The 26,477-nt window shown below is 41.1% G+C and overlaps 1 protein-coding gene across 1 annotated transcript in view; it reads left to right on the top strand.

The window, feature by feature from the left end:
* Positions 1 to 26,477, top strand: part of hcn2b (hyperpolarization activated cyclic nucleotide-gated potassium channel 2b) — a 161,939-nt gene that overhangs the window by 75,586 nt on the left and 59,876 nt on the right. The window contains exon 4 of the mRNA XM_072243884.1: positions 6,884 to 7,102. Within this exon, the coding sequence (XP_072099985.1) occupies positions 6,884 to 7,102 (219 nt within the window). The remainder of the gene's footprint in view (positions 1 to 6,883; positions 7,103 to 26,477) is intronic.

The following is a 26,477-nucleotide window of genomic DNA, read 5'->3' as shown; positions in this document are numbered from 1 at the left end:
CTGCCCATACAGAACTCCAACTTGGAGTTCGCTGACCTGGTAATGACTGGTCTCCTCAGTGGCTGTTGACCTGTCTTTGGGATCACTGAAGCATTCCAACCAGGACTCCAAACACCAACTCTTGCATTCTCTCTCATCCCTGTCCATAAGCCCTAATTTGACCCCTAACGACCCATGCTATCCCCAGAACCTTCCCCACAAGAAAAACGAAGTCTGAGCTATGACATCAATGGACATCACAGCTCAGTGTCATCTTGTCCCAAGCACTGGCTGCTACCCCTGATTATTATGTGTGTAATTCACATTTTTTTACATATAACCCATAATGAATTACTTAAATGAATGAGAATGCTTAATCAAACAATATATTTACAATATTACTAAAGTGTTACTGAAATATTAATTACACAACACCTATCATCTCCCACCCCTCCTCAGTCCACTAATTGCCTCAGACTCCTTTCTTGCTATCTCCCTTCTTCTCACCTCTCCACTCTCAGTCCTGATGAAAGATTTCAGTCTGAAGTATTATCAGTTCCTTTCCTCCACCTTCCAGCTGATTGTTTGTTGCTTTAAGTTCCAGCAACTGCAGTTTCTTGCTTAATCCACTTTAGAGTATGTTGCTTGTATATTCCATCCAGTATCAGAAGAACCCATCAGTCATACTACTTTTATTTCTTTGGAGTCTAAAGTAGTCTTGGCACCATTAAATATCAATAGTTCATTTCATGAACTCCTTTTGGATTTTTAAAGATTTAAGGATTTAAAGATTAGCTTTACTTGTGACATGCACAGCCAAACATATAGTGAAATGTGTTATTTGCATCAAAGACCAACACGATCCACAACTGCCAACAAGCTTCCAGCACCAACATAACTTGCCTCCAACTTAGTAACCCAAACCTGTAGGTCTTTGGAATGTGGGAGTAAATCAGAGCACTCAGAGGAAACCCATGCGGTCATGGGGAGAACGTACAACCTCTTTACAGGCAGTGGCTCGTATTGAACCTGGTTCTGGTGCTGTAGAGTGTTACGCTAACCACAATGCCACCGGGCCACCCTGTTTTTTTTTGTTGTCAGGCTCAGGTTGGATTTCACCACTCCAACATTGCTTTAAGGATATCTGTGACTCCTAAGCTATTTAAAGAATTGCCAGTAAATTAGACTGAGTATTATGAATATTATGTTATCCTCAGACTTTTGTTATTTTTAAAATTAATGGAACCACTCATCAATTCAGCTAGCACTCGCGAAACAAGGAACAGAATTAAGGGGAAACCAGTAAGGGGTTCTTGACTTGAAATTGCTGTTACTCTTTCTGCAGAGGCTGCCTGTCCTGTAGAGGTTTTCCAGGATTTTCTACTTTTATTTCAGGTTTCTAGTCACTGTATTTTTAAAAAAAAAATTTCCTTGTTTAGGGTCACAGTACTCACATTATAGTGAAGATAATCTCTACCTCATAGCTTTAGCTTTAAAGTTACACTACAACATTTTAGGAACAGATTTTTCCCCTCTGCCATCAGATTTCTGACCGGTCCATGAACCTATGAACAATAGCTCACTAATCCTTGCTTGTACAATTTACTTTTTTATATACTATGTGGTAACTTTTATGTCTTGCACTCTACTGCTGCCACACAACAACTGTCAGTGATTCTGATTCCAAGATCCAAGAACTGGATCATTTTCCTATTTCTACCTCCATTTTGAATTCCCACCGTCTATCCCATTTGACTGAGAGATTGTTGCAGATTGAGAAGTCAATCACATGTAATGCTTTTTGTCTTGTCCTACAAATTTTAATACATTCAAGCAGAAGAGGGTTTTAATTTGATAACTGTAAAATAAAAATTAATTATATATTCCATAGAAATGTTGCATGCCTTTTCAGAATAATGCATAAATTAAATGTATTGCAAGCATGAGTGATACCATCAGTATATTGCCCAGACTCATTTCCTGTTTATAAAGTCATTCAGAGGATTTTTCATGACTGCAGCCTAAATTATTCTATCAGTGTGATTATCATTGTATACTCCAGCCTTCAATGCTCACAATGGTCTTCTGCTGCCGTAGCCCATTCACTTCAAAGTCTGACGTGTTGAGCATTCAGAGATGCCCCTCAGCACACCACTGTCGTAATGGTTATTTGAGTTACTGTCACCTTGCTGTTAGCTTGAACCAGTCTGGCCTTTCTCCTCTGACCTCCCTCATTATCAAGGCAATTTCACCTGCAGAACTGCCACTCACTGGATGCTTTTTGTTTTTTTTGCACCATTCTCTGTAAACTCTAGAGACTGTTGTGCATGAAAGCCAGAAGACACAGGAGTAGAAATAGCCCATCAAGTCTGCTCTGCCATTCCATCATGGCTGATCCTGGATTCCACTCAACACCATACCTGCCTTCTTGCCATATCGTTTTATGCCCTGACAGATCAGGAAACTATCAATTTCCGCTTTAAATATACCCGCGGACTTGGCCTCCACCGCAGTCCATGGCAAAGCATTCCACAGATTCTCTACTCTACGGCAAAAAAATTCCTCCTAACCTCTGTTCTAAAAGGTTGCCCCTCCAACTTGAGGCTGTGCCCTCTAGTTCTGGATACCCCCACAGTAGGAAACATCCTTTCCACATCCACCTTATCTAGTCCTCTTAACATTTGGTAGGTTTCAATAAGATCCCCCTGCATTCTTCTAAATTCAGTGAGTACAGGCCCAAAGCTGCCAAATGCTCCTCATAAGTTAACCCCTTCATTCCTGGAATCATCCTCATGAACCTCCGCTGGACTCTCTCCAATGACAACACATCCTTTCTAAGATATGGGGCCCAAAACTGTTGATAATACATCCTGACTAGTGTCTTATAAAGTTTCAGCATCATCTCCTTGCTTTTATATTCTATTTCCCTTGAAATAAATGCCAACATTGCATTTTCCTTCTTTACCACAGGCTCAACCTGTAAATTAACCTTCTGGGAGTTTTGCACAAGGACTCTTAAGTCCCTCTGCATCTCTAAACCTCAGGAGATCAGCAGTTTCTGAGATACTCAAACCAGCCTGCCTGGCGCCAACTATTATTCCATGATCAAAGTCACTTAAATCACATTTCTTCCCATCCTGATATTCGGTCTGAACAACAACTGAACCTCTTGACCATGTCTGTATGTTTTATGCGTTGATATACTATATGATTGGATGATTAGATATTTGCATTTATGAGCAGATTCAGGTGATAAAATGGCCACTGAGTGCAGTCCGTAGAGTTTTAACTGTAAGGCTAACTAAGATGCATTAATCTTTTCACTTATTTTATTCCCTTACAGAGCTTTTCTGCATTTTCATTTAATCTATTTCTATCTGATTCAATAAAGCCATTGAGTAGTTAATATCAAACATGATTTTAAAATACATTTTCAATTTAGATCATCAAAAATTAAACCAAAGCCCACACTTTGCAATCAGTGGTGCCTTTTGCAATGATTTTGGAGAAAGCTACTCACTTGAATCTCTGTTCCGTGATCTATTTTTTCCTGATGCCCAGTATTAGTTCAAAGAGATATCTGGTATGCAGAACCAGTGATCCCTTCAGACTAATTAAGCGGCTTGTCATATTGAAGGATTTGCACAAACTAGGAAAATTGCACTCAGTAATTTCTTTTGAAAGCTTTGCTTCCTCAGAAATTTTATTTTGTTTATGATGGACTGCTTGAAGCTGAACATAAATATAATTTCAGACTATTTGTATCACATAGGAATTTGGAGAAACAAGAAATTAACTTTTATTGAATATAATGCATTTAATCACATAATGGTGCTGACGCTTTCCAATAGTTGAACTTAGGTTAACAACAGCTAAAATGTTTGTTGATAATTTCCATTTGTATTCAGTGTCTGAGGTTTCTCACTTAAGTGTTCATCAATAATCTGTCAGCATTGATGGATTCCAGTTGCCCTAATACCATTTCTCCATGACCACAATATCCTGGTAAAACATGGTTTTGTATGCTTGAATCATGTTGTCAACCAGCTGCACGTAACTTGGTGCCCTGTAGCTGCCAGGAAGGTTTTCAGCAGCACCCTTGAATGCCCTCCATGTGATTTTCTGGTCCCACGAGGAGTTCTTCAAATTGCCTATCATTGATGACCTTTTTGATTTGTGGACCAACAAATATGCCTTCCTTCATCTTGGCATCAGTTATTCTGGGAAACATCTGTCTCAAATATCAAAATCCTTCATGGAAATTTATAGCCTTTCTAAAGCCTGTCCTGCTATGTAGCATTCACCCTCCCTAAGCATGCCCAGGCATACCTACACAAGATAGAAAACATTTCAGTTTACATTGTGGGCAACATTTTAATTGACTTGAATTATGAATTGAAGTAAAAAAATATATAGGCAATTTCAAAAAACTGGTGTGTGTTAGGGAAATTTCATGATGATTTTCATGATCAGCAGCCCAAAATCTATAAGGTACACCCAGAAATATTCAGGAAGCAAAATCTTTGTTGTTCAGTGTAATCACAATGTTTAATTGGTGTTTTAAACATGTTACAAAAGCAAAGATTAAAACATAAAACCATTTTAGAATTAGGCCAATTGGCCCTCCAAGTCTGTGCAATCATGGCTGATCTTCTTCAACCCTGTTCTCCTGCTGGCTGCTCATAATTTGTAAACTCAAGAACCAAGCAGTATCTGCCTAAAATGTACAAAAATAACTTGATCTCCACAGAGATCTATGGCAACAAATTCCACAGATTCCCACCCTTTGGCTGAAGAAATTTCTCCTCATATCAGTTATAAAGGGATGGTCCTTTATTCTGAGGCTATGCCTCGAATCTTAAACTCTCCTATTAATGAAACGTCCCCTTCACTGTATCTAGACCTTTTACTGTCTGGTATGTTTCTTTGAGATCAACACTCATCCTTCTGAACCCCATTGAGTACAATATAGGTCCAGGGATATGCAGTTATCCAATAGAATAGATAGAAACAGAAATATGATAAAACTACAAAATAAAAATATTTATCCTTCTAAAATTAACTACAAAATGTATTGGATTCAGCCGAGTGCATCACAGGTAAAACCCTCCCAACCACTGAGCATATCCACATAAAACACTGGCATAGAAAAGCAGCATCCATCATCAGAGATCTCTGCCACCTAGGTCACGGTCTCTTCTCACTGCTGCCAACAGGTAGAAGATACAAGAGCCTCAGGACTGGCACCACGAGGTTCAAGAGTAGTTAATACTCGCCAACCGCTAGGCTTTTGAATAAAGGGATAACTACACTCAACTTAACCTGCCCCATCATTGAAATGTTCCTGCAACCAACAATCTCACATTCAAGGACTCCTTTTCTCATTATATCATGTTCTCAATATTTATTGCTACTTATTTATATTTGCCTTTGCACAGTTTGCTTTCTCTTGCACTCTGGTAGATCTGTCATGGATCCTGTTATAGTTACTACTCTATATGTTTGCTGAGTATGCCCACAAGAAAATGAATCTCAGGGCTGTATAGAATTGCATAAATATAGTTTGATAATAAAATATACCATGCACTTTTTTGAACTTCGAAAGGTTTATGCAAGGCAACCATGATACACCTACATAAAATTAATTTGTTTGGGATCAAAAACTTTGGTAATCAGTAATTGTCACTCAGTATGCCCTCACAATATTCATTTAGACTCCATACTGGGAAGGACAGAATTTCTGTGAAATTTTACTGTGAGGATAAACTGTGTATGCCTTTTCAAGTGAAGTCATTTGCTACCTTATAGAAGGCAGCAGCAAACATATGCTGTGTAGGAACAGGGCAGCTCTGAGAATCGCCTTTAGATTTGTGCATTTCATTGGCCGTGTCCATAATCCAGAGGCTGTTATCCATTACACGTTGGGTCAACAGTGCTGAGAGTTTTTCCACTTTTCATATCATTAAAGCTGTGAAATCCGTGCTATTAAGTCACTGTAAGCCTCTTAGACTTAAAGCTTTAAAGAGCTTAATTTCAAAAATGTTTGTGTTATTCATTATGTTATTTTACCCTAGCATCTTAAAAAAAAAAGCAAGTTACTCCAGGTCATTGTTAAAACAATCTGTACTTACATATGATAAAATATGCAATGTCCTTTGCAATTTATTTCTGCATTTGATGTACAATGTTATTGTGATTTGTTGATTAAGTGGTTTTAGTTTTCCTGAGAGACCTCTTAAAAAAAAACAACTGCTTCAGATTAAACCTTCAGTGCTTCAATTTATACCATGAGTGACTCAGATTATCAAAAGATCCAGATAACGTCAGGAGTTTTCATCTTGATATCAGAGGACGTTCAAGATGTTGGGGAGTGATAATGTCAAATAGCAGTGATGGCTCCCACAAGGTAGTCTGAGATGAGTGGGCAAAGCTCCAAATTTCATAGTAGTGAGATCAGCGGCAACTTAGATGACCCAAGGCCAAACGGGGCAGGTGGCCAATGTTGAGTTTAAGGGTTGAGGGAAGGCTAGTAAAGGTGGACAATGTGACATTTCATAATAGGCAGTAGAGAGAGTAGGAAGGCAAGATGGATAGTTGTTCTTGAACCAATAAGTGAACACATGATGATACCAAGAATGGGTTGATGTTTACATCAGGAAGTGGAACATGTTCTGGACAATCTGCTGAAGACTTAAAGACAACTGAAAACGAAGTGCAGTTGTAATCACGCACAAAATACAACCTAAGGTACTGTCCACAGCATGAACGGGCTGGAAATTTTGTGCTGTGATTTTTCTTGGTAATCATTGTAATTAAATGTTTAAATTTTGGCGCATTGTAGTTAATATATGTTTTCAAATGCCTTTATTTTGATTGCCTATTTTCCTGTCTCTTTCCTCCACAGAATGATTCCTGGAGTGAGCTCTATTCCTTTGCGCTCTTTAAAGCAATGAGCCACATGCTCTGTATAGGGTATGGCCGCCAAGCTCCCAAAAGCATGTCCGACATCTGGTTGACCATGCTCAGCATGATAGTGGGCGCCACCTGCTACGCCATGTTTATTGGTCATGCGACTGCGCTCATCCAGTCCTTGGATTCATCGCGCCGCCAGTACCAAGAAAAGGTAGGATAATTATACAAATCAGCTCAACTAATGGTAATGTCCGCTTAATACTACACATGGAACAGCATAACATAACGTTGTTGCCGACTAACTGGACTCCGAAAACTTGCACTCATTCCTCAATTATACTTTATTTTACTTGTGCACAAGGAGAACAGCACGGCCCCTGTCACCCACACTGTTCTGAAGTCAGAACAGAAAAAAAGCCATTTTTATACAGAATTGAGTGGCTGTTATAGATGTTGGGCACGTGGCCAAGTGGTTAAGGCATTGGACTAGTGACCCGAAGGTTGTGAGTTCGAGCCCCAGCCGAGGCAACGTGTTGTGTCCATGAGCAAGGCACTTAATCGCACATTGCTCTGCGACGTCACTGGTGCCAAGCTGTATGGGTCCTAATGCCCTTCCCTTGGACAACATTGGTGTTGTGGAGAGGGGAGACTTGCAGCATGGGCAACTGCTGGTCTTCCATACAACCTTGCCCAGGCCTGCGCCCTGGAGAGTGAAGACTTTCCAGGCGCAGATCCATGGTCTCACAAGTCTAACGGATGCCTTCATTATTATTATAGATATTGACTATTTGGTAAACAAGGTATGTTTGAATTCCTTACTTGCAAGATCAATCACCATTCAACATAGGAGTGTAAAAGTCAATAGAAACTACAAGCTAACAACCAATGATACTTCGAAGTTAGTAAAGCATTTGTCCCTTCGTTTACCTGTGCATTTCATATTCTTTCATTATTTTCCTGTCTCATCTCAAGTAAGCGGAAATGGCTCTGGGAATCTGCTCTATAAAGGGAAGCTATGCTCTTCAAAGACCTTTCTTACCTGGGCTGTCTGCACTCTATTTGCAATCTATCCTTGCCCAGGCATTATGTTAACCCTTGCCTTACCTCAACTAACACAATACAATAAACCACGGTTTCCCAACCCTTTTTACGCCATGGAGCTTTGCCATTAGCCAGGATGTCCATGGACCCCAGGTTGGGAACCCCTGCCGAAAAGGTAGAGAATGAGTTTTGTCCTTTAGGAAGATTATTTATTTCCTTTAAGTCTGCTGAGTGCATAGATGAAGATCAGTCAAAATGATCTCTGCCAAAGTTGAAAATATTGATGCAATATAATCCTTTAAAGCACCTTGACTTGCCTAGCTTGGAGGGCCCCACTATGAACTATCCACATTTGATACAATACATATGTACATTTCTTCTGCCTATTATAAGCTGAGAGCAGAGTTAGCCTTGATGAAACAGCATCAATCATCACACATTTTCATTGGTGTGTAATGAGATTGTGCCACCGTCTTCTGTTAAACTCACCATTACCAATGTATTATGCATAAGCGATGACTGAGAGTCTTGTACTTTGGAAGATTATTTTAATGATAACTTAGTAATTGAGTGGTATAGCGTTGTAGCAGTTACTGCTACCACTTGACTGCTCCAGAGACAAGGATTTTATCTTGACCTTTGTGGGCTGTATGAAAGGTGTTTACACATTCTCTCTGTGATTGCAAAGGCTCCCCTCACTTTCTGCTCAACATTCCAAAATTGTGGCTATTACCTTTTAGTATATGGTAAGTGGGAAGGGAATCTCATCTCTGTGCTGAACTAAGCCTGTGGCCTGCTCTGATGCCGATGATGTCTGGCTTTGTCTCTTTCGTAAAACTTCAGTTCTGAAGTTATTTGCTTTTATTGTTTGCATGATTTGTTTCTTTTTCTCTCTTTCTCAGTGGACTGGTCTTTTTTAATGAGTTCTCCTGAGGTTTCTTTGTTTTGTGCTGCCTGTAAGGAGATGAATCTCAGGGTTGCATAATGTATACATAATAAATGTACTTTGAACTTTGTACTTTGAATGAGAAAGAGGAACTTGGTGGGCAGATGAAAGAAAATAAGTTGCAGGGTAACAGAGGTAAAGGGAGAAATAGGACTGATGGGATTACTCTGCTGGAAGCTGGCATTCATCAGGCTGAATGACTTTCTATGTCATGATAAGTAAATAGATACCTAGCGGTGAACAGAGTTTGTCAGCTTGTAGATCCCGTCTGACTTCGATTCTGTCCACGAGGAGGTATCCAGAGTAAACCTTCACAATATGAGAAGCATCTTGGATTTAATGTTCCACACCAGTAGGTTCAGGAACAGTTATCACTACAGAACTATCAGGCTCCTGAACCCAGAGGGTATAATTTCACTCACCACAACAATGAATATAGAAACAGAAAATCTACAGCGTATTACAGACCTTTCGACCCACAATGTTGTGCCAACCATGTAACCTACTCTAGAAGCTGCCTAGAATTTCTCTAGCACATAGCCCTCTATTTTTCTAAGCTCTATGTACCTATCTAAAAATCTCTTAGAAGACCCTATTGTATCCGCTTCCACCACTTTCGCTGGCAGTCCATTCCCTACATCCACCACTCTTTGTGTGAAAAACTTCCCCCTGACATCCCCTCGGTACCTATTTCCAAGCACCTTAAAACCATGCCCCCTTGTGTTAGCCATTTCAGCTCTGGGAAAAAAAGCCTCTGGTCATCCACACGCTGAAAGCCTCGCATCATCTTATACACCTCTATCGGTCATCCGTCGCTCCAAGGAGAAAAGACCAAGTTCACTCAACCTATTTTCATAAGGCATGCTCTTCAATCCAGGCAACATCCTTGTAAACCTCCTCTGCACTCTCTCTATAGCATCCACATCCTTCCTGTAATGTAATGAGATGACCAGAAACCTATGGACTTACTTTCAAAAAACACTACAACTCATGTTCTTGATATTTATTGCTTATTTATTACTTATTATTTTTATTTCTTATTTTTTGTATTTACACAATTTGTTGTCTTTTGCGTATTGGTTGTTTGTCCGTCTTTGTTGTATGCGGTTTTTCATTGATTCTATTGTGTTTCTATTAACGGCAAATGCCCGCAAGAAAATGAATCTCAGGACAGTATATGCTGATATATGCATACTTTGATAATAAATTTACCTTGAATCTTTCATGAATACCAGTCCCTTAGCAAGATTGAAAATGGATGTAAAATAGTTTGAAAATCAGGCAGACAATACCTGGTGACCATTTTTATGTTGGAACAGAGGTATCACTGGAAGCATTTTCACTCATGACTTGAATTGAATGCAAAGGTTTCATGTTAACATATGATACTGGAGTGCTAGAGAGAAACAATTAAAACTCAAGAGAGTAGCTTACAAAATGATCCAGGTAAACTATATGATAGAATGAAATTCAGAAATGTTAGAATTTAACTCCTAGAGTAAGATGATTAATGTATCAAAACTTGTTTAATATTGACTTTGATATAGGTGAATAAGAGAAACATTAGTGTATGTATAATAGAGAAAACTGAATATTTAACTATAAAGCAATGCGAATGGTCTACAAGTCAGGAGAATTTTGGAATTACCAACGACTCAAGAAAGGTCTTCAACCAAGTGAATTCTGAAATACCTACATTAGGAATTAATAGAAGTTGACAAAATTACATTCTTAATCACCCAAGTAGACGTTTTACTAATTTGGAATTCTGCAATGAGGATTCTTTCATTCATTTCTAGACAGAGTCCAGTTGAAGGCATTCAGATCATGGAAATTACAGAGAGAATAGCCTCTGGACTAACCTTTTGAGGGCTCTTACTAAAGTGAATAAGAAAGAAATATAGGCAACACACGCAAAACTGCTGGAGGAACTTAGCAGATTAGGCAGCATCTACGGTGAGGAATAAAAAGTCAATGTTTCAGGGTGAGATCCTTCATCAGATCAGGGTAGAAAGGGTAGAAGCCAGCAAAAGAAGGCAGGGAGTGAAAACTGTACAATGTGGAAGGTGATAGGTGAAGCTAGGTGAGGGGGAAGGTTGGTGGGTGGGGGAGGGGGGTGAAGTGACAAGGGCTGAAGAAGAAGAAATCTAATAGGAGAGGAGAGTGGACAATGGGAGAAATGGAAAGAGGAAGGGCGCCAGAGAGGTGGTGATAGGCAGGTGAGGAGAAGAGAAGGAGTAAGAAAGGAGTCAGAATTGGGACTGAAAAAGTAGAGAAGGGGGAGAGGGAAGAAATTACCATAAGTTGGAGAAATCGATGTTCCATGCTGTCAGGTTGGAGGCTCATCTTGGCAATAGAGGATGCCATGGACCAACATGCCTAAAGGGAAATGGGCAGTGGAATTAACCTGGTTGGCCATTGGGAAATCCTACCTGTAGCAGGTGGAGAGCAGGCATATAGGCATGAAAATAAGGTATGTCAGTCTTTCAGACAAAGAGAAAGGTCATTGATATTAAATGGAATATTCATATTACACAATTAGCAAGCTGCAGACTGGTTTGTATGTTGTAAAAGTCTGAAGACAGAATATGCACTGAGACTAGACTAAATCAGCAGGGCTCCCCTGCAGATATAATAAATCAGTAATTTCAGTGTGACACCACTTGAAATGTAACCAGGTATGAAATGTGAGCAGAGATTTCCTCGGATGATTTGGGTACTTTGTAAACTAAAGGAAGTTAATTTACATCATCACCAATGAACATTAACCATTTAGTTCTGCTTGGCAGGATAGAGTAAGAGAAATGTGTAATGTAGGCAACTGTTTCTTTCACTGTCGCTTAAATGTTTGGATCCACCAAACACACATTTACCTCCCCCCCCCCACTCTCCACTTTTCATAAGGATTGCTTCCTCTGTGATTCCCTTGCCCACTTGTCACTCCCCACTAATCTCCCTCCTGTCACATATCCCTGCAAGTGACAGAAATGCTACACCTGCCCATTTACCTCCTCCCTTACCCCCAATTCAGGGCCCAAACAGTCCTTTCAGGTAAGGCAGCACTTCATCTGTGAACCTGTTGGGGTTGCTTATTGTGTCCGGTGCTCCCGATGTGGCCTTCTCTATGTACATTGGTAAGACCCGACATAAATTGGGGAACCACTTTGCTGAGCAACGCCATTCCATTCACCAAAAGGAGAATTTTGCGGTGGCCAACCATTTTAATATCTATCCTTTTTCCTGTTCTGACATGTCAGCCCATGGCCTCCTGTTTTGACACAATGAGGCTGCCCTCAGGGAGGAGGAGCAACACCTCATATTCCATCTAGGTAGCCTCCAACCTGACAGTATGAACATCAATTTCTCCTTCTGATAATTTTTACTTCCTTCCCCCTTCCCTCTTGTATTCTCCTATCTGGCTTCTTACCTCTTCTCACCTGCCTATCACCTCACCCTGCTACTCCTCCTTCTTCCCATTCCCCACTGGTCCACTTTCCTCTCCTATCAGATTCCTTCTTTTCTAGCCCTTTGCCTTTCCTATCAACCTGGCTTCACCTATCACCTTCTTGCTAGTCTTCCTTCCCTTCCCCCACCTTTTTATTCCGGTATCTTCACCTTCCTTTCCAGTCCCGAAGAAGGGTCTCGGCCTGAAATGTCAACGGTTTAATCATATCCATAGATGCTACCGGACCTGTTGAGTTCCTCCAGCATTTTTATGTGTGTGTCTGGAGTTGGTATGAACCCTTTGTGTGGGTTAAAACAAGGTTCATACAACAGCACAAACCAGAACTCTTCTAAAATGTATTAAAACAGAGCATATGCCGCAAATAAAATACATATACAGGTATACAAATTTAATAAATATGTAATGTCTGATCATTGGCAAAATAAAATGTTTTGATCGCGATAAAGTTTGAGTGTATTATAACTGTAAGGGGGTTTCGACTTCTATGTTACCGCAGAGGCTAATTAAAATGGCGTCTTTGTTATATTAATGTGGGGAATGTGGCTTTGTTGTGTTAAGCGCTGAGAAAGTTTGCACTAGCAGCTTGTTTTGGTTTAGAGGGTGATAAGAGGCTGCTATTAACCAATTGGGATAATTGTTATGGTTTTGGTGTATTTGAAGATACTGTATGCGCGGGGTTTTGGGGCAGAAGGCCGGAGAGCAAGACAGAGGATGGACGATGTGCTGTGATGTCTGCTAACGGGGTCGGACCCCGAGGAGGGCGTTTGGTGAGGAGACGGAGACGGACTCGTGTGGAGCATCTGGTTGACCACCATTGTTGGTCCCAGGCGGCCGGTCGAGGTGGTCTGAGGGGGTCGCAGGGTGAAGAAGAAGGTCCTTGAGCTCCAACTGTTTTGTGCACGAAGAGATTGAACTTTGATAAGTGTGGCGCCTTTTATTTTCCTTTTATATTTTATTCTCTCTTAATTATATAGTTCCAGTAATATCTATAAACTGTATATCATTTAATTGCATCTGGTGTATTGTCTGTTATTTGGGTGGGTTCGGGTACCTCACACAGCATCCACACAAACTATTACCCAGTTTGGTGGGGCCGAGGCTGTTTCCCTAGACGACAGCGAGCTGAGCAACCCTGAGGGTGGCCAGGGGAGGCTACGTAACTATGAAAGGTTGATGAGTTGGTTACAATCCAATGGCAATTCTGATATTCAAAGACCACAGGGGAAGAATCAGATGCAGTACATGTTCTCAAGCTTCTTCTGCCCAAAGGAAGGAAGGAGGAGAGAAAATGTCTGAGGTGTGAGTGTCCCTGAGTATGTTGGCTGCTTTCTCGAGGCATCAGGAAGTATCGTGTCCATGGAAGGGAGGCCGGTTTGCGTGATGCCCTGGACTGCATTCACAACTCTCTGGAATGTTTTGCAGTCCTGTGTTAGAGTAATTGCCATACCAAGCTGTGATGCATCCAGGTAGATGTTTTCTACGGTGCATCTGTAAAAACTGGTGAGGGTTGACGGGGACACGTCACATTCGTTTAGCCTCCTGAGGGACTAGAGGTGCTGGCATGCTTTCTCAGCCATAACATCTATGTGGTGTATATAAGATGATTGCCACGTTGTTCTTGACTGCAATGCCTTCTGTCACCATGTGGAACCGGGGGGGGGGGGGGAGGGGGGCTCATAGGGTTCTTTTTAAAAGTCTTTTCAGACATTAAAAAGGCTTCCATTGGCCCAATTACAACAAAGACGATTAAGATACTTGGCTATTGTTGGATGTTGAAAACTTAAAAACTTAACCAGGACTTTCTGTGAGGGATTGTTGGGAAAGATGCTGAGATATAGGTTTATCAAGCTGGAGCAGTGACAGCAAGGAGGCATAGTCTCAAAGTATGAGGTCAGGTGTTTAGTCCAGAAGTGAAGAGAAATTGTTTTAATTAGAATCTGGAATTCTCTTCCTCAGAGGACTTAGATGCTAAGTATTTTCAAGACTTGAATGATAGATTTTCTGTAGGAGGATATGATAATGGTATTCTAAAATAGTCAGGTTCTGCCAAGATCTTATTAAAAAGAGAACAGATTCCATGAACCTGCAGGGTATTTTCTTTATGTTCTTGTCAAATCTGTCATCAGGACAGGAGGGTCAAAAAGCAAAGAGACAGATATAATATGAAGGGAAGCTTAACTCAATTCTTTTTCAAAGTCAAAATTTTAAAGTTACTGAATCACAAATGAAAAAGATTATCCAGCATCTCTTTATTAACTGAGTCTATTTGATTCACCAGGTGTCATTGCATCTGCCCGTCACTTGGCATCCAATGAGAACTTCACTCCTTTGCCTGGTCCGATAGTTTAATTGTACTCTCAATGCCGTGTTTGTCTGCCAAGAAATATTGTAAACAGCTGAATCTGACTCGCGATCACATTTCAGCTAACTCAATAAAATCCACCAGAACAAACCTCCAAAAATAATTGCATTTTGCTTCCAGATTTTTTTAAGTGGATGTCACCCAGCTGAATTTAATATTGGCTCTCTTCTTGGCAGAGAATAGATAGATTTAATGAATTTCTTTATTTAATATAGCATTTATAAAATGTATAAATAAGTTAATTTGTGTTTGTACAGTAGTTGGATAATAAGGTGGCTTTCAGTACTGTCATTGATCAGGAAGATCCTCAAAGAGTTTTTATGTAGTCACCAAGGTTATTATACTCTGTTTTTCAATACTGGATTGCTGATGTATCAAGTTTAGCTAAGTGGTGGAACATTAAGTTCCTGTTCCAGAGATCTGAGGAAATAGTGTTTTGGTACTGAGGATTCAGCACTGTCAGAATGGCTCTCTTTTGGATGAAGCCGTCTTTTGTGGTCTAGACTGCTATGTCAGCTGAATGGAAAGGATCCTATTGTACCAGCTGTGGAGTAGCTCAGTTGATGACTTGATCAACTAGCATCACTGAAGTGAATTATCTGCTCAACTTTTTTCTTTCCTGTTTGTTGAAATTTGATGGATTACTGCATTGACTTGTATTTGGAACAAAAAACGTACTTCATTGGCTGTGGAGTTATTTTGGTGATCTGAAGTGTGTTAAAGTAACACACATAAAAGTTGCTGGTGAACGCAGCAGGCCAGGCAGCATCTCTAGGAAGAGGTGCAGTCGACATTTCAGGCCGAGACCCTTCGTCAGGACTAATTGAAGGAAGAGTGAGTAAGGGATTTGAAAGTTGGAGGGGGAGGGGGAGATCCAAAATGATAGGAGAAGACAGGAGGGGGAGGGATGGAGCCAAGAGCTGGACAGGTGATAGGCAAAAGGGATACGAGAGGATCATGGGACAGGAGGTCCAGGAAGAAAGACAAGTGGGGGGGAACCAGAGGATGGGCAAGGGGTATATTCAGAGGGACAGAGGGAGAAAAAGGAGAGTGAGAGAAAGAATGTGTGTTTAAAAATAAGTAACAGATGGGGTACGAGGGGGAGGTGGGGCATTAGCAGAAGTTAGAGAAGTCGATGTTCATGCCATCAGGTTGGAGGTTACCCAGATGGAATATAAGGTGTTGTTCCTCCAACCTGAGTGTGGCTTCATCTTTACAGTAGAGGAGGCCGTGGATAGACATGTCAGAATGGGAATGGGATGTGGAATTAAAATGTGTGGCCACTGGGAGATCCTGCTTTCTCTGGCGGACAGAGCGTAGATGTTCAGCAAAGCGGTCTCCCAGTCTGCATCGGGTCTCGCCAATATATAAAAGGCCACATCGGGAGCACCGGACGCATCACCCCAGCCGACTCACAGGTGAAGTGTTGCCTCACCTGGAAGGACTGTTTGGGGCCCTGAATGGTGGTAAGGGAGGAAGTGTAAGGGCATGTGTAGCACTTGTTCCACTTACACGGATAAGTGCCAGGAGGGAGATCAGTGGGGAGGGATGGGGGGGACGAATGGACAAGGGAGTTGCATAGGGAGCGATCCCTGCGGAATGCAGAGAGAGGGGAGGAGGGAAAGATGTGCTTAGTGGTGGGATCCCATTGGAGGTGGCGGAAGTTACGGAGAATAATATGTTGGACCCGGAGGCTGATGGGGTGGTAGGTGAGGACCAGGGGAACCCTATTCCTAGTGGGGTGGCGGGAGGATGGAGTGAGAGCAGATGTACGTGAAATGGGGGAGATGTGTTTAAGAGCAGAGTTGATAGTGGATAGTGTGTTAAAGTGTAACTTTTTATTTGGGTTTGAAAATAGGATGGTGTCTTCTGTTGGGAGGGAACTTATGCAAACCAATCTTTCAGGAATTAATGTTGCCACAAAACATAGCAAATAAATTATTCACTATAAAAATCTAATCTATTCAGCAGTGGGGAGTCCATCTTATTCAGGAATGACCACAAGACATAGGAGAAGAATTTAGCTGTTAGGCCCATCGAGTCTGTTCCACTATTCCATCATGGCTGACTTCTTTTCCCCCTCAACCCCGTTCTCCTGCCTTCTCCCCATAACCTTCCATGCCATTACCAATGAAGAACCCATCAGCCTCCACTTTAAATATACCCGGTGACTTGGCCTCTGCACCCACTTGTGGCATTGAATTCCACAGATTCACCAACATCTGGCTAAAGAAATGTCTTCTCAGTTCTGTTCTAAAGAGATGTCCTTGTATTCTGAGGCTGTTCCCTGTGGTCGCCCACTACAGGAAACAACCTCTCCATGTCTCCATGTCCACTCTATCTAGGCCTTTCATTTTTTGATAGGTTTCAACGAGATACCCGCCCCCCCCCCCCATTCTTCTAAACTCCTGTAAGTACAGGTAGAGCCATCAAATGATCTTAATATGTTAACCTGTTCATTCCTGGGATAATTCTCATGAACCTCCTCTGGGCATCCTTTCTTAGATAAGGGGCCCAAAACTGCTCACAATACTCTTGGTGTGGTTTGACTAATGTCTTAAAAAGCATCATCATTACATCCCTGTGCTTATAATTTAGTCCTCTCAAAATAAATGCTTACATTGCATTTGGCTTCTTTACTACCAACTCAACCTGCAAATTAACCCACATCCAAATTTTGTAATTTTTAAAATACAATGTGCCTATAATGTCATTTCTCACCTCTGATTGATTATGCTTTTTTCTAGGATTATCATTTACTATCCATACTATACAAATAAGCCTCTGTAATCTGAAGAGAATGATGACAGAATGGCATTGGCTTTCTATGTGGCACTGTTCTTTAAGAAAATAGATCTATGCTCTTCTATTGCTGCCATCATCTTGCATTGGCCCTCAGAGTAACTGGATTTGCCTAAAAGTAAAGGTGTTGGATTGTGGTGGTGTCTGAAAAGAAGATGCTGTCCAAGTTGCATGCCATCTTGGACAATGTCTCCCATCCACTACATAATGTACTGGTTGAGCACAGGAGTACATTCAGCCAGAGACTCATTCCACCAAGATGCAACACAGAGCGTCATAGGAAGTCATTCCTGCCTGTGGCCATCAAACTTTACAACTCTTCCCTTGGAGGGTCAGACACCCTGAGCCAATAGGCTGGTCCTGGACTTATTTCCTGGCATAATTTACATATTACTATTTAATTATCTATGGTTTTATTACTAAATTATTTTTGGTGCAACTGTAACGAAAACCAATTTCCCCCGGGATCAATAAAGTATGACTATAGACCAGCTCCACTGCCTGGAGTCACTATGGTATTCTATACCACCCTCACCAAGGTCAGATGCAGGCTTTTGCTGGCTTTTTGCATCTTAAAATCCAGTGTGGAGCTGTGCACAGTGAGTGCATCACATGATGTAGATTTAGAGGCAGAGAAGAGGCCTCGGCCTTGAAATACCCCTAGCAGAGGCAAAACCAGAGCTGGAGCTGCGTCTTCTATCAAAGCCGCTGCTGGCTTTAAATGTTTCTGAATTAAAATTAAAATTTAAAATGATACAAATAATTTAATAAAAATGACTGTACAATGAAATTAAGTATCACAGTTAATTAAAACATAAATAACTAAAAATATTTTGGCAAAGTAGTTTACATTAGAAAGAAAGTAACTCGAATTTATCTAAGCCTCCTAATGCGGGCCTGACCAACATACCCCAACTCTCTAGAAATCATTGGGATATGAGATTCTAAGATTCTCTCCTTTGAAACTGACTCAAGCAATGAGCAGCTCCATTTTTATCATTCACTAGATCATCCAAAGCACCTTTTAGTCAATAAAGTACCTTTTGAACTATAGGACAATATAGCTGTCATCTTCTACGAAGATAGCAAACAGCAAGTGATTGAGAAGTGATTTGACCCCCAGTTAGGGTTATGTGAAGTCATGAGAACAGGTGGTGAATGGTCGTATGAGCAGCTGGTGCATATCACAAGTCCTGGTTATGTGACCACTGACACCAGGCAGACAATCTCTGAAGAGTATTGATAATGGCTGTGGTCACTCGTTTTGTAAAGACACTGCCCAGCAGAAGGCAATTGCAAATCACTTCTGCACAAAAAATTGCCAAGAACAATCATGGTCATGGAAAGATAATACTGAGATCATGAGTTGTAAAAAGTCATTGAAAGTGAGTCTGTAGGTTGTAGGATTAGTTCAGAGCTATGATCAGTGAAATTATTCACATTGGTACAGGACACTGAAGGTTGTAGTCACTAAAGTACTATAGTCAAGAAGTACTAAAGCCTCAAAGTACTATGGTCAATAAATACTATAGAGTATAAGAACTGTTCCTGGACCTGGCAGTATAGAAGCTAAGACTCCTGTACCTTCTGACCGATGCTAGTAGCGAGAAGAGAGCATGGGTGGAAGATGGGGGTCTTTGATGATGGATGCTGTTTGTTTGCAGCACTCCATGTCAATGTTTTCAATAGTGGGGAGGGCTTACCATTATAACTGTACCCTGACACTAGACTCAAACACCAGAACAAGATGGCAGACTTGGCTTTGTGGATCTCTTGTAAAGTCCTGGGCTCACAGGGTGTTTATGGAGGAGCATACTGCAGCTAACTTCAGTTAGGATGATGGATCACTGACAGGTGCAGTACATTCTAGAAATGATGGCCATAGTCAATACAATTCGCCCAAGGAATGGCGTAACAACAGTGAAGCAGACCAGGAAATCATAGTCTTGGGATGCTTTCTAAAGTTCAAAGTTAAACTTTGAACATTGTAAGGTGCATGGATAAAAATGGTGAGCGTCAAAGGCAACAAGATAAATTCTGTATTAACTCAGGAAGCCAAGGAAATATGGCATGGCCCCTTTGACCCTCACCAAATGTTATTGATACACCATAGAACAGATGCATCATGGCTTGGTATGGTAAACAGCTCTGGCTGTGACCACAAGAAACTGCAGAGATTTGAGGACTACTCAGAACATCACAGAAACCAGCCTCATCTCTATGGACTGTGTTGAGAGCTCTCACTGCCTCAGTAAAACAGCCAGCATTCTCAAAAACCCCACCCACCCCAGCATTCTCTCTTTCCCCCTCTCCTACCATGCAGAAGCTACAAATGCCTGAAAGCATGTACCGCCAGCTTCTGCACAACTGTAATAAGATTACTAAATGGATCCCTAGTACAATAAGGTGGACTATTGACCTCAATCTACCTGTCTGTGATCTTGCACATTATTGTTTAACTGCACTGCAATTCTTCAGTAGCCTTGACCCTTTATTCGGCACTGTTAGTATTTTACCTTGTTCCGCCTCAATGAACTACTTAATGATTTGATCTGTGTGAACAGAATGAGAATGAGGTTTATTATCACTGACATATGTCATGAAGTGTGTTGTTTTGTGACAACTGTACTGTGCATTGACTGTCCTGTACAAAACAGAATTCAGCGCAAGCTTTTCACGTTATCTCAGATTATGTGAAATGTTAATCCAATTCCAATACCAATATCACTAATTAAAACTGAACCGGTTGTTGGGACATCTATCAGCTGAAGGAGCTGATATATCAATCCTTCAGGTTGATAACATTTTATCAGTGATGTTAAAATCTTTTTAAAATCTTTCTACGGATGCTAGGTGATGTGTTGAATAATTCCAAAAATTTCAGCTTTATTTTCTGTACTACTTTGCTTAAGGGCCTGCAGTCCCAAGGATCAAATATCACGGCTGGCCACAGGCATACCTTGAGATACTGCATGAGTGAACCCTGGTCTTAAACTGCAGCGGATTATCAATTTGTCAATCTGCATGTTAACTACTCTCAGTGGCCACTTTATTAGGTATCTCAGGTACCGAACAAAGTGGGCACTGAGTGTACGTTCGTGGTCATCTGCTGCTGTAGCCCATCCACTTCAAGGTTCGACGTGTTGTGCATTCAGAGATGCTCTTTGGCACACCACTATTGTAATGCATAGTTATTTGAATTACTGTTGCCTTCCTGTCAGCTTGAACCAGCCTGGCCATTGACCTCAAGTCAAGTCAAGTTTATTGAAATTGAACTATATACATGTATAGAACACTTATAACCATATATAGAAACAAGACGTTTCTCAGAACCAGGGTGTAAAGCACAGTAGTACACATAACACACAATAACTTAAATGGTAAGGATAAAAATAACAAGGCATTTTCACCCACAGAACTGCTGCTCAGTGGATTGTTGTGTTTTTCACACCACTCTCTGTAAACTCTAGAGATTATTGTGCAAGAAAATCCTAGGAGATCATCGGTTTCTGATTTACTCAAACCAACAAAAATTACACAAGCAAAGTCACTTATATCACACTTTAGCCCCATTATACTGTTTGGTTTGGATAGCAGCTGAACCTCTTGACCATGTCTGCGTGCTTTTATGCATTGAGTTGCTCTCACATGATTGGCTGATTAGATACTTGCATTAATGAGCAGGTGTACCTAAAAAAGTGGCTTCTAATCGTAGCAACACACACACAAAGTGCTGGAGGAACTCAGCAGGCCAGGCAGCATCTATGGAAAGAAGTACAGTCGACATTTCGGGATGAGACCCTTCGGCAGGTCTGGGACAGTCCTACTGAAAGGTCTTGGCCCAAAACATCGATTGTACTTTTTTCCATAGATGTTGATTGGCTTGCTGAGTTCCTCCAGGATTTTGTGTTTGCTGCTTTGATTTCCAGCATCCAAAGATTTTCTCTTGTTTGGCTTCTTTTGTACTTCAAAAGCTTTCGCTGTCAGTTTCAGAAGCTTAAGCTTCTAGGCTTTAAAGCCGGCCTCCAGAGAAAGAAGTGAGAGTACAAGAGGAGTATATAAATGACAAGAAGAGTACAGTAATGGAGCTCTAACAATAGTCAGGTTACAGGAAGCATATATTAAAACAGTAGTTAAAATTTTCCTGCTGATTGAAGCTTATTTATGCAGTAGTAGTACACCTGAAGAGCACTGTTCCCTCTAAGCTGTGCAGTAACTGAAATACTCCCTTTTGTTCCTGCACAGCTGGAATTTAGACGCAGCTAGGAAATGTTTATTAAAACGTGAAAGATTTTCTCTGTTGTACTGTATTTTGTTATACCCTTCAAATGACATCAAAAGTATGTGATTTTACAAGTTGCGCTCTAAATATTCATAGTATACATATTACAAAAATATATTTAAAGTGCCGCACATTTTTCAGGCCATGTAGAAAAAATCCTGCTCAGAGCAATGGTTGGTCTGCACAGTTGTAAAAAAAAATCAGAGGGAACGTTACTAAAGAGTCATACAAAAGCTTTGCTGCCAAAAACTTCAGTTTGGACCTCTTGGTGTATTTGAGAACCAAAAGCTCCACTGTCAACAATAGCAACAGGCAAGAAAATTATGCTTTCCTGGCTTTTCAAAACTAAATTGAGCTTAAAACTGAAATACAGGAATTATAAACCAATGTTCAAATGTTTTTTTTAATGAACTGGCTTGGCAGTTAACTCAAACTGAAGAAAAAAAATTTTGATCATTTCATATAATTCCCACATCTCACACAAAGAACACAACACAGCCCCTGAAGCCATTCTCACTGTTCTAACTCTGCACTAACAGACAAAGAATGAAGAATGAAGGACAAGAAACTTACCAGGCAATTACCTCACTCAAGCCTTAAATTACAAAAGACATGATTTAGTAACAGTGTTTTACGTGGATTGAGTATGTTATGAGCTTATGAGGTTTGCTTAGTAATATAGTGTAAACAAGGGAATTTTATATTGACTGACCAGTTAGTTGGGAGCAGTTTATGTCATAATCAGAACCCTGTATTGTATCATCTCTCTCAGACTGGCTTTCATTGACATAATTTAAAGACTTATATCCCTTTGAGTTAATTGTGGGTTATTTCTGGTTGCATTATTTTTGTAACAATATCACAGCTATCCTTTTGTGAAAGTCATTGTTTTCCAATGACGAAGTGCTGGCAAGAGGTTACAAGTTCAACACAATAAGCTACCATCAGCAGGAAAATGGTCTAAAGTGCCATGGGAATGTCATCAGCAACATTAAGCAGAAAAGAAGGGCACTTTTTTCCAGAAGCCCAATTCAAATGGAAGTGGGAAAGGAGGCGATTCACAGATCTGTGACTGAGATTTAAAAAGGAGTGTCTGGGGGCTTTTGGTGGTTTTCTGGTGGCCCAATTGAATGAGGAGCCAGAGAAGAGGCAACTCAAAGGTCCGTGAAAGAGATTTGAAAAGTAGTGTTCACAGGCTTTTACCAGCGGCCCAATCAAAGCAAGGGCAGGACACGCAGAGCGGCCATCGTTGGAGTGGACCAGCTTCAGAGTGGGGAGGCTTTGGCGAAAATAGGCTTGGCCAGTAAGATTCTTCTTCGTTCTTTGGTTGTTAGTGTGGAGTTAGAGCAATGACAATGGCCCCAGGGCCTGCGTTGTGATGTCGTATGAGATGTGTGAATTCTGGGTGACCTCCAGCCTCCCAGATAACAACAGGTGCACCAGGTGCACTGAACTGCAGTTCTTCATAGAACATGTTGAGGAACTGGAGCTGCAGCTTGATGATCTTTGGCTCATACAGGAAACTGAAGGGTTGACAGATAGGAGCTACAGGGATCAGGTCACCCCTAATTTGCAGGACACAGGTACCTGGGTGATTGTCAGGAGAGGGAAAGGAAATGGGCAGCCAGTACAGAGTTCCCCCAATAATAAGTTTACCATTTTGGATAATGTTTAGGGGGATGATCTACCAAGAGAGAGCCACAGCGACCAGGTCTCTGGCCCTGAGTCTGGAACTGTGGCTCGTAAGGGAGGGGGGAGAAGAACACTGCAGTATTGATAGGGTATTCCATAGTTAGAGGAGTAGAGACAAGACTCTGTGGAGACTATAGGGACACCCGGATGGTATATTGCCTCGCTAGGGTCAGGAATGTCTCGTATCAGGTCCACAGCATTGTAAAGGAGGAGGGTGAGCAGCCAGAAGTCTTGGTACATATTGGCTCCAATGACATAGGTAGGAAAATGAAGAAGATTCTGAAGAGAGAACTTAGGGAATTGGGTAAAAGCTGAAAGGCAGGACCTCCAGGGTAGTAAACTATGGATTGCTGCCTGACCCACGTGCCAGTGGGGGTCAGAATAAGATGATTTGGCAGATGAATACATGGCTGAGAAACTGGTGCAAGAGGCTGCATGTCATATTTTAGGATCATTGGGACTTTTTCTGCGGAAGGTATGACCTGAACAAAAAGGACAGGTTACACCTGAACCCGAGGGAGACCAACATCTTTGCAGGCAGATTTAACAGAATAGTTAAGGAGGGTTTAAAACAATTTGGCAGGGGTATGTGAAACTGAGTGATAGGGCTGAGGATGGGGCAGCTGGTATACAAACAGAGGCAGTATGTGGTGAGACTGTCAGAAAGGATAGGCAGATGAAAGGGCAAAATTGCAGTCAGTGGGATGAGTTGCAGATTAACAGGGAGACAAAAACGGAAAGGGTGATGAATTACAAGACCGAAGGTGTTATATTTGAGTGCACACAGTATACGGAATAAACTAGATGATCTTGTAGCACAGTTAGAGATTGGCAGCTATGATGTTGAGAACATCTCTGAATCGTGGCTGAAAGAAGATTATATTTGGGAGCCTAACGTCCAAGGATACAACTTGTGTCGAAAGGACTGGCAGGTAGCCAGAGGAGGAGATGTGGCTTGGAGATAAAAAAAAAATGAAATCAAATCCTTAGAAAAAGCTGACACAGAATCAGAAGATGTAGAATTGTGTGGGTAGAGTTAAGGAAAACAGAAAGGGTAAGGAGACCCCAATAAGCGTCTGAACAAATTACAGCAGGACATAGAAAAAGCATGTCAAAAGGGCAATGTTATAATAGTCATGGGGGATTTCAATATGCAGGTAGATTGGGAAAATGAAGTTAGTGCTGATTTTGGATCCCAAGAGAAAGAATTTGTAGAATCCCTATGAGATGACTTTTTAGAGCAGCTTGTGGTTGAGCCCAATAGGAGATCAGCTACTCTGGATTGGATGTTGTGTAATGAACCAGACTTGATTAGGGAGCTTAGGGTAAAGGAACCATTTGAAGGCAGTGATCATAATATGATAGAATTCATCCTGCAATTTGAGGGGGTGAAGCTAAAGTCAAATATATCAGTATTACAGTGGAATAAAGAGATTTACAGAGGCATGAGAGAGGAGCTGGCCAAAGTTAATTGGAAGGGACACTAGCAGGGCTGACAGTAGAGCAGCAATGGCTGGAGTTACTGGTGCAATTTGGAAAGTGCAGCATAGATACATCCCAAAGGAGAAGAAGTATTCTAAAGGCAGGATGACATGATCATGGCTGACAAGGGAAGTCAAATCGACATAAAGTAAAAGAGAGAACAAAAATTAGTGGGAAGTTAGAGGATTGGGAAGCTTTCAAAAACTAACAGAAGGCAACTAAAAAGTCATAAGGAGGGAAAAGATGAAATATGAAAGTAAGTTAGCAACATTATCAAGAGGATACCAAAAGTTTTATCAGATATATATATATATATAAAGTAAAAAAGAGTTGAGAGTAGATATTGGACTGCTGGAAAAGGATATTGAAGAGGTAGTATTGGGTACAAGGAAATGGCAGATGAACTGAATAGGTATTCTGCATCACTCTTCACTGTGGAAGACACTAGCAGTATGCCGGAAGTTTGAGAGTGTCCAATGATCCAATCTAACCTGAATCTTTCCAGATAATAGTCAGAAGCTGTTCTTTCGCTGTTGTCACAATTTATAATGCTATTTGAATTCCTTATTGAGGGCTACCTCCATGCCAAACTAGAGATCCCAAAATGAATGAATAATTGCTTCCAATTAATTCACTTAGACCCGCGAGGAAGCAAACTAGAGGTATTTTGAGACCATTGGGCACCGCAGGGGATAAATGCCACCCTCAGTGAGGATAGGAACGTATAGGTCATGATTTGTCTTTTTACTTGTAATGTGACTTTACAATTGTACTGCAGCTGTCAGGAAATGAAGAGAAGGCTTAAGACAAAAGCAGAGCGACAGAGACCATTTAGCGTTCACTGATAGCTTTAATAATAGACTGCAAAATACAAGTCGCAAGGGGCCACAAAACGAGAGACAGTACTAAACACAACAGGCAACAAGGTAACTGAAGGCTAGGAGCAACTGGTTGAAATCAGCTGGTTCAATGAATGAACAAGGACAGTGGCTGAGAGCTGGGTTTTAACGGGCTGCAGATGATAAGGTAGAAACTAGCTGGGTGGAGACTGGGAGGTGCCTACATGTGCAGGATAGGCAGCAGTGGTTTGAATTTATAATGAATTATTTTTTGTAAAAAAAGAAGAAACAAAGCAAACAGGTCAGGGGCCTTTCTGAGAGAAAGGGCGATAAATTGTGAAGCAAAAAATTACTATAACTTACAATAACAAATATAAAAAAGAAATTTGTAGTGCAAAAGGAGAGCAAAATAGTACTCATGTTCATGGGTTCAGGTAGAGAATAGACGCATGGCTTCTACATGGACCATTCAGAAATCTGATGGCAGGGGGGAAGAAGATGTTCCTAAGATGTTGAGTATGTGTGTCTTCCCCTTCCTGATGGTAGTAATGAGAAGATGGCGTATATGTCCTGGGTGGTGGGTTCCTCAATGGTGGATGTTACCTTCTTGAGGTATCACCTTTTAAAGATGTCCGTGATGTGGGGAGGCTGTTGCCTATGATGGAGCTAGCTGA

Source organism: Mobula birostris, chromosome 26 (assembly GCF_030028105.1).
Source record: "Mobula birostris isolate sMobBir1 chromosome 26, sMobBir1.hap1, whole genome shotgun sequence".
Taxonomy (NCBI): Eukaryota; Metazoa; Chordata; class Chondrichthyes; order Myliobatiformes; family Myliobatidae; genus Mobula; species Mobula birostris.
Note: the sequence above shows the minus strand (reverse complement) of the source record. Positions and strands in the feature narration are given on the sequence as shown.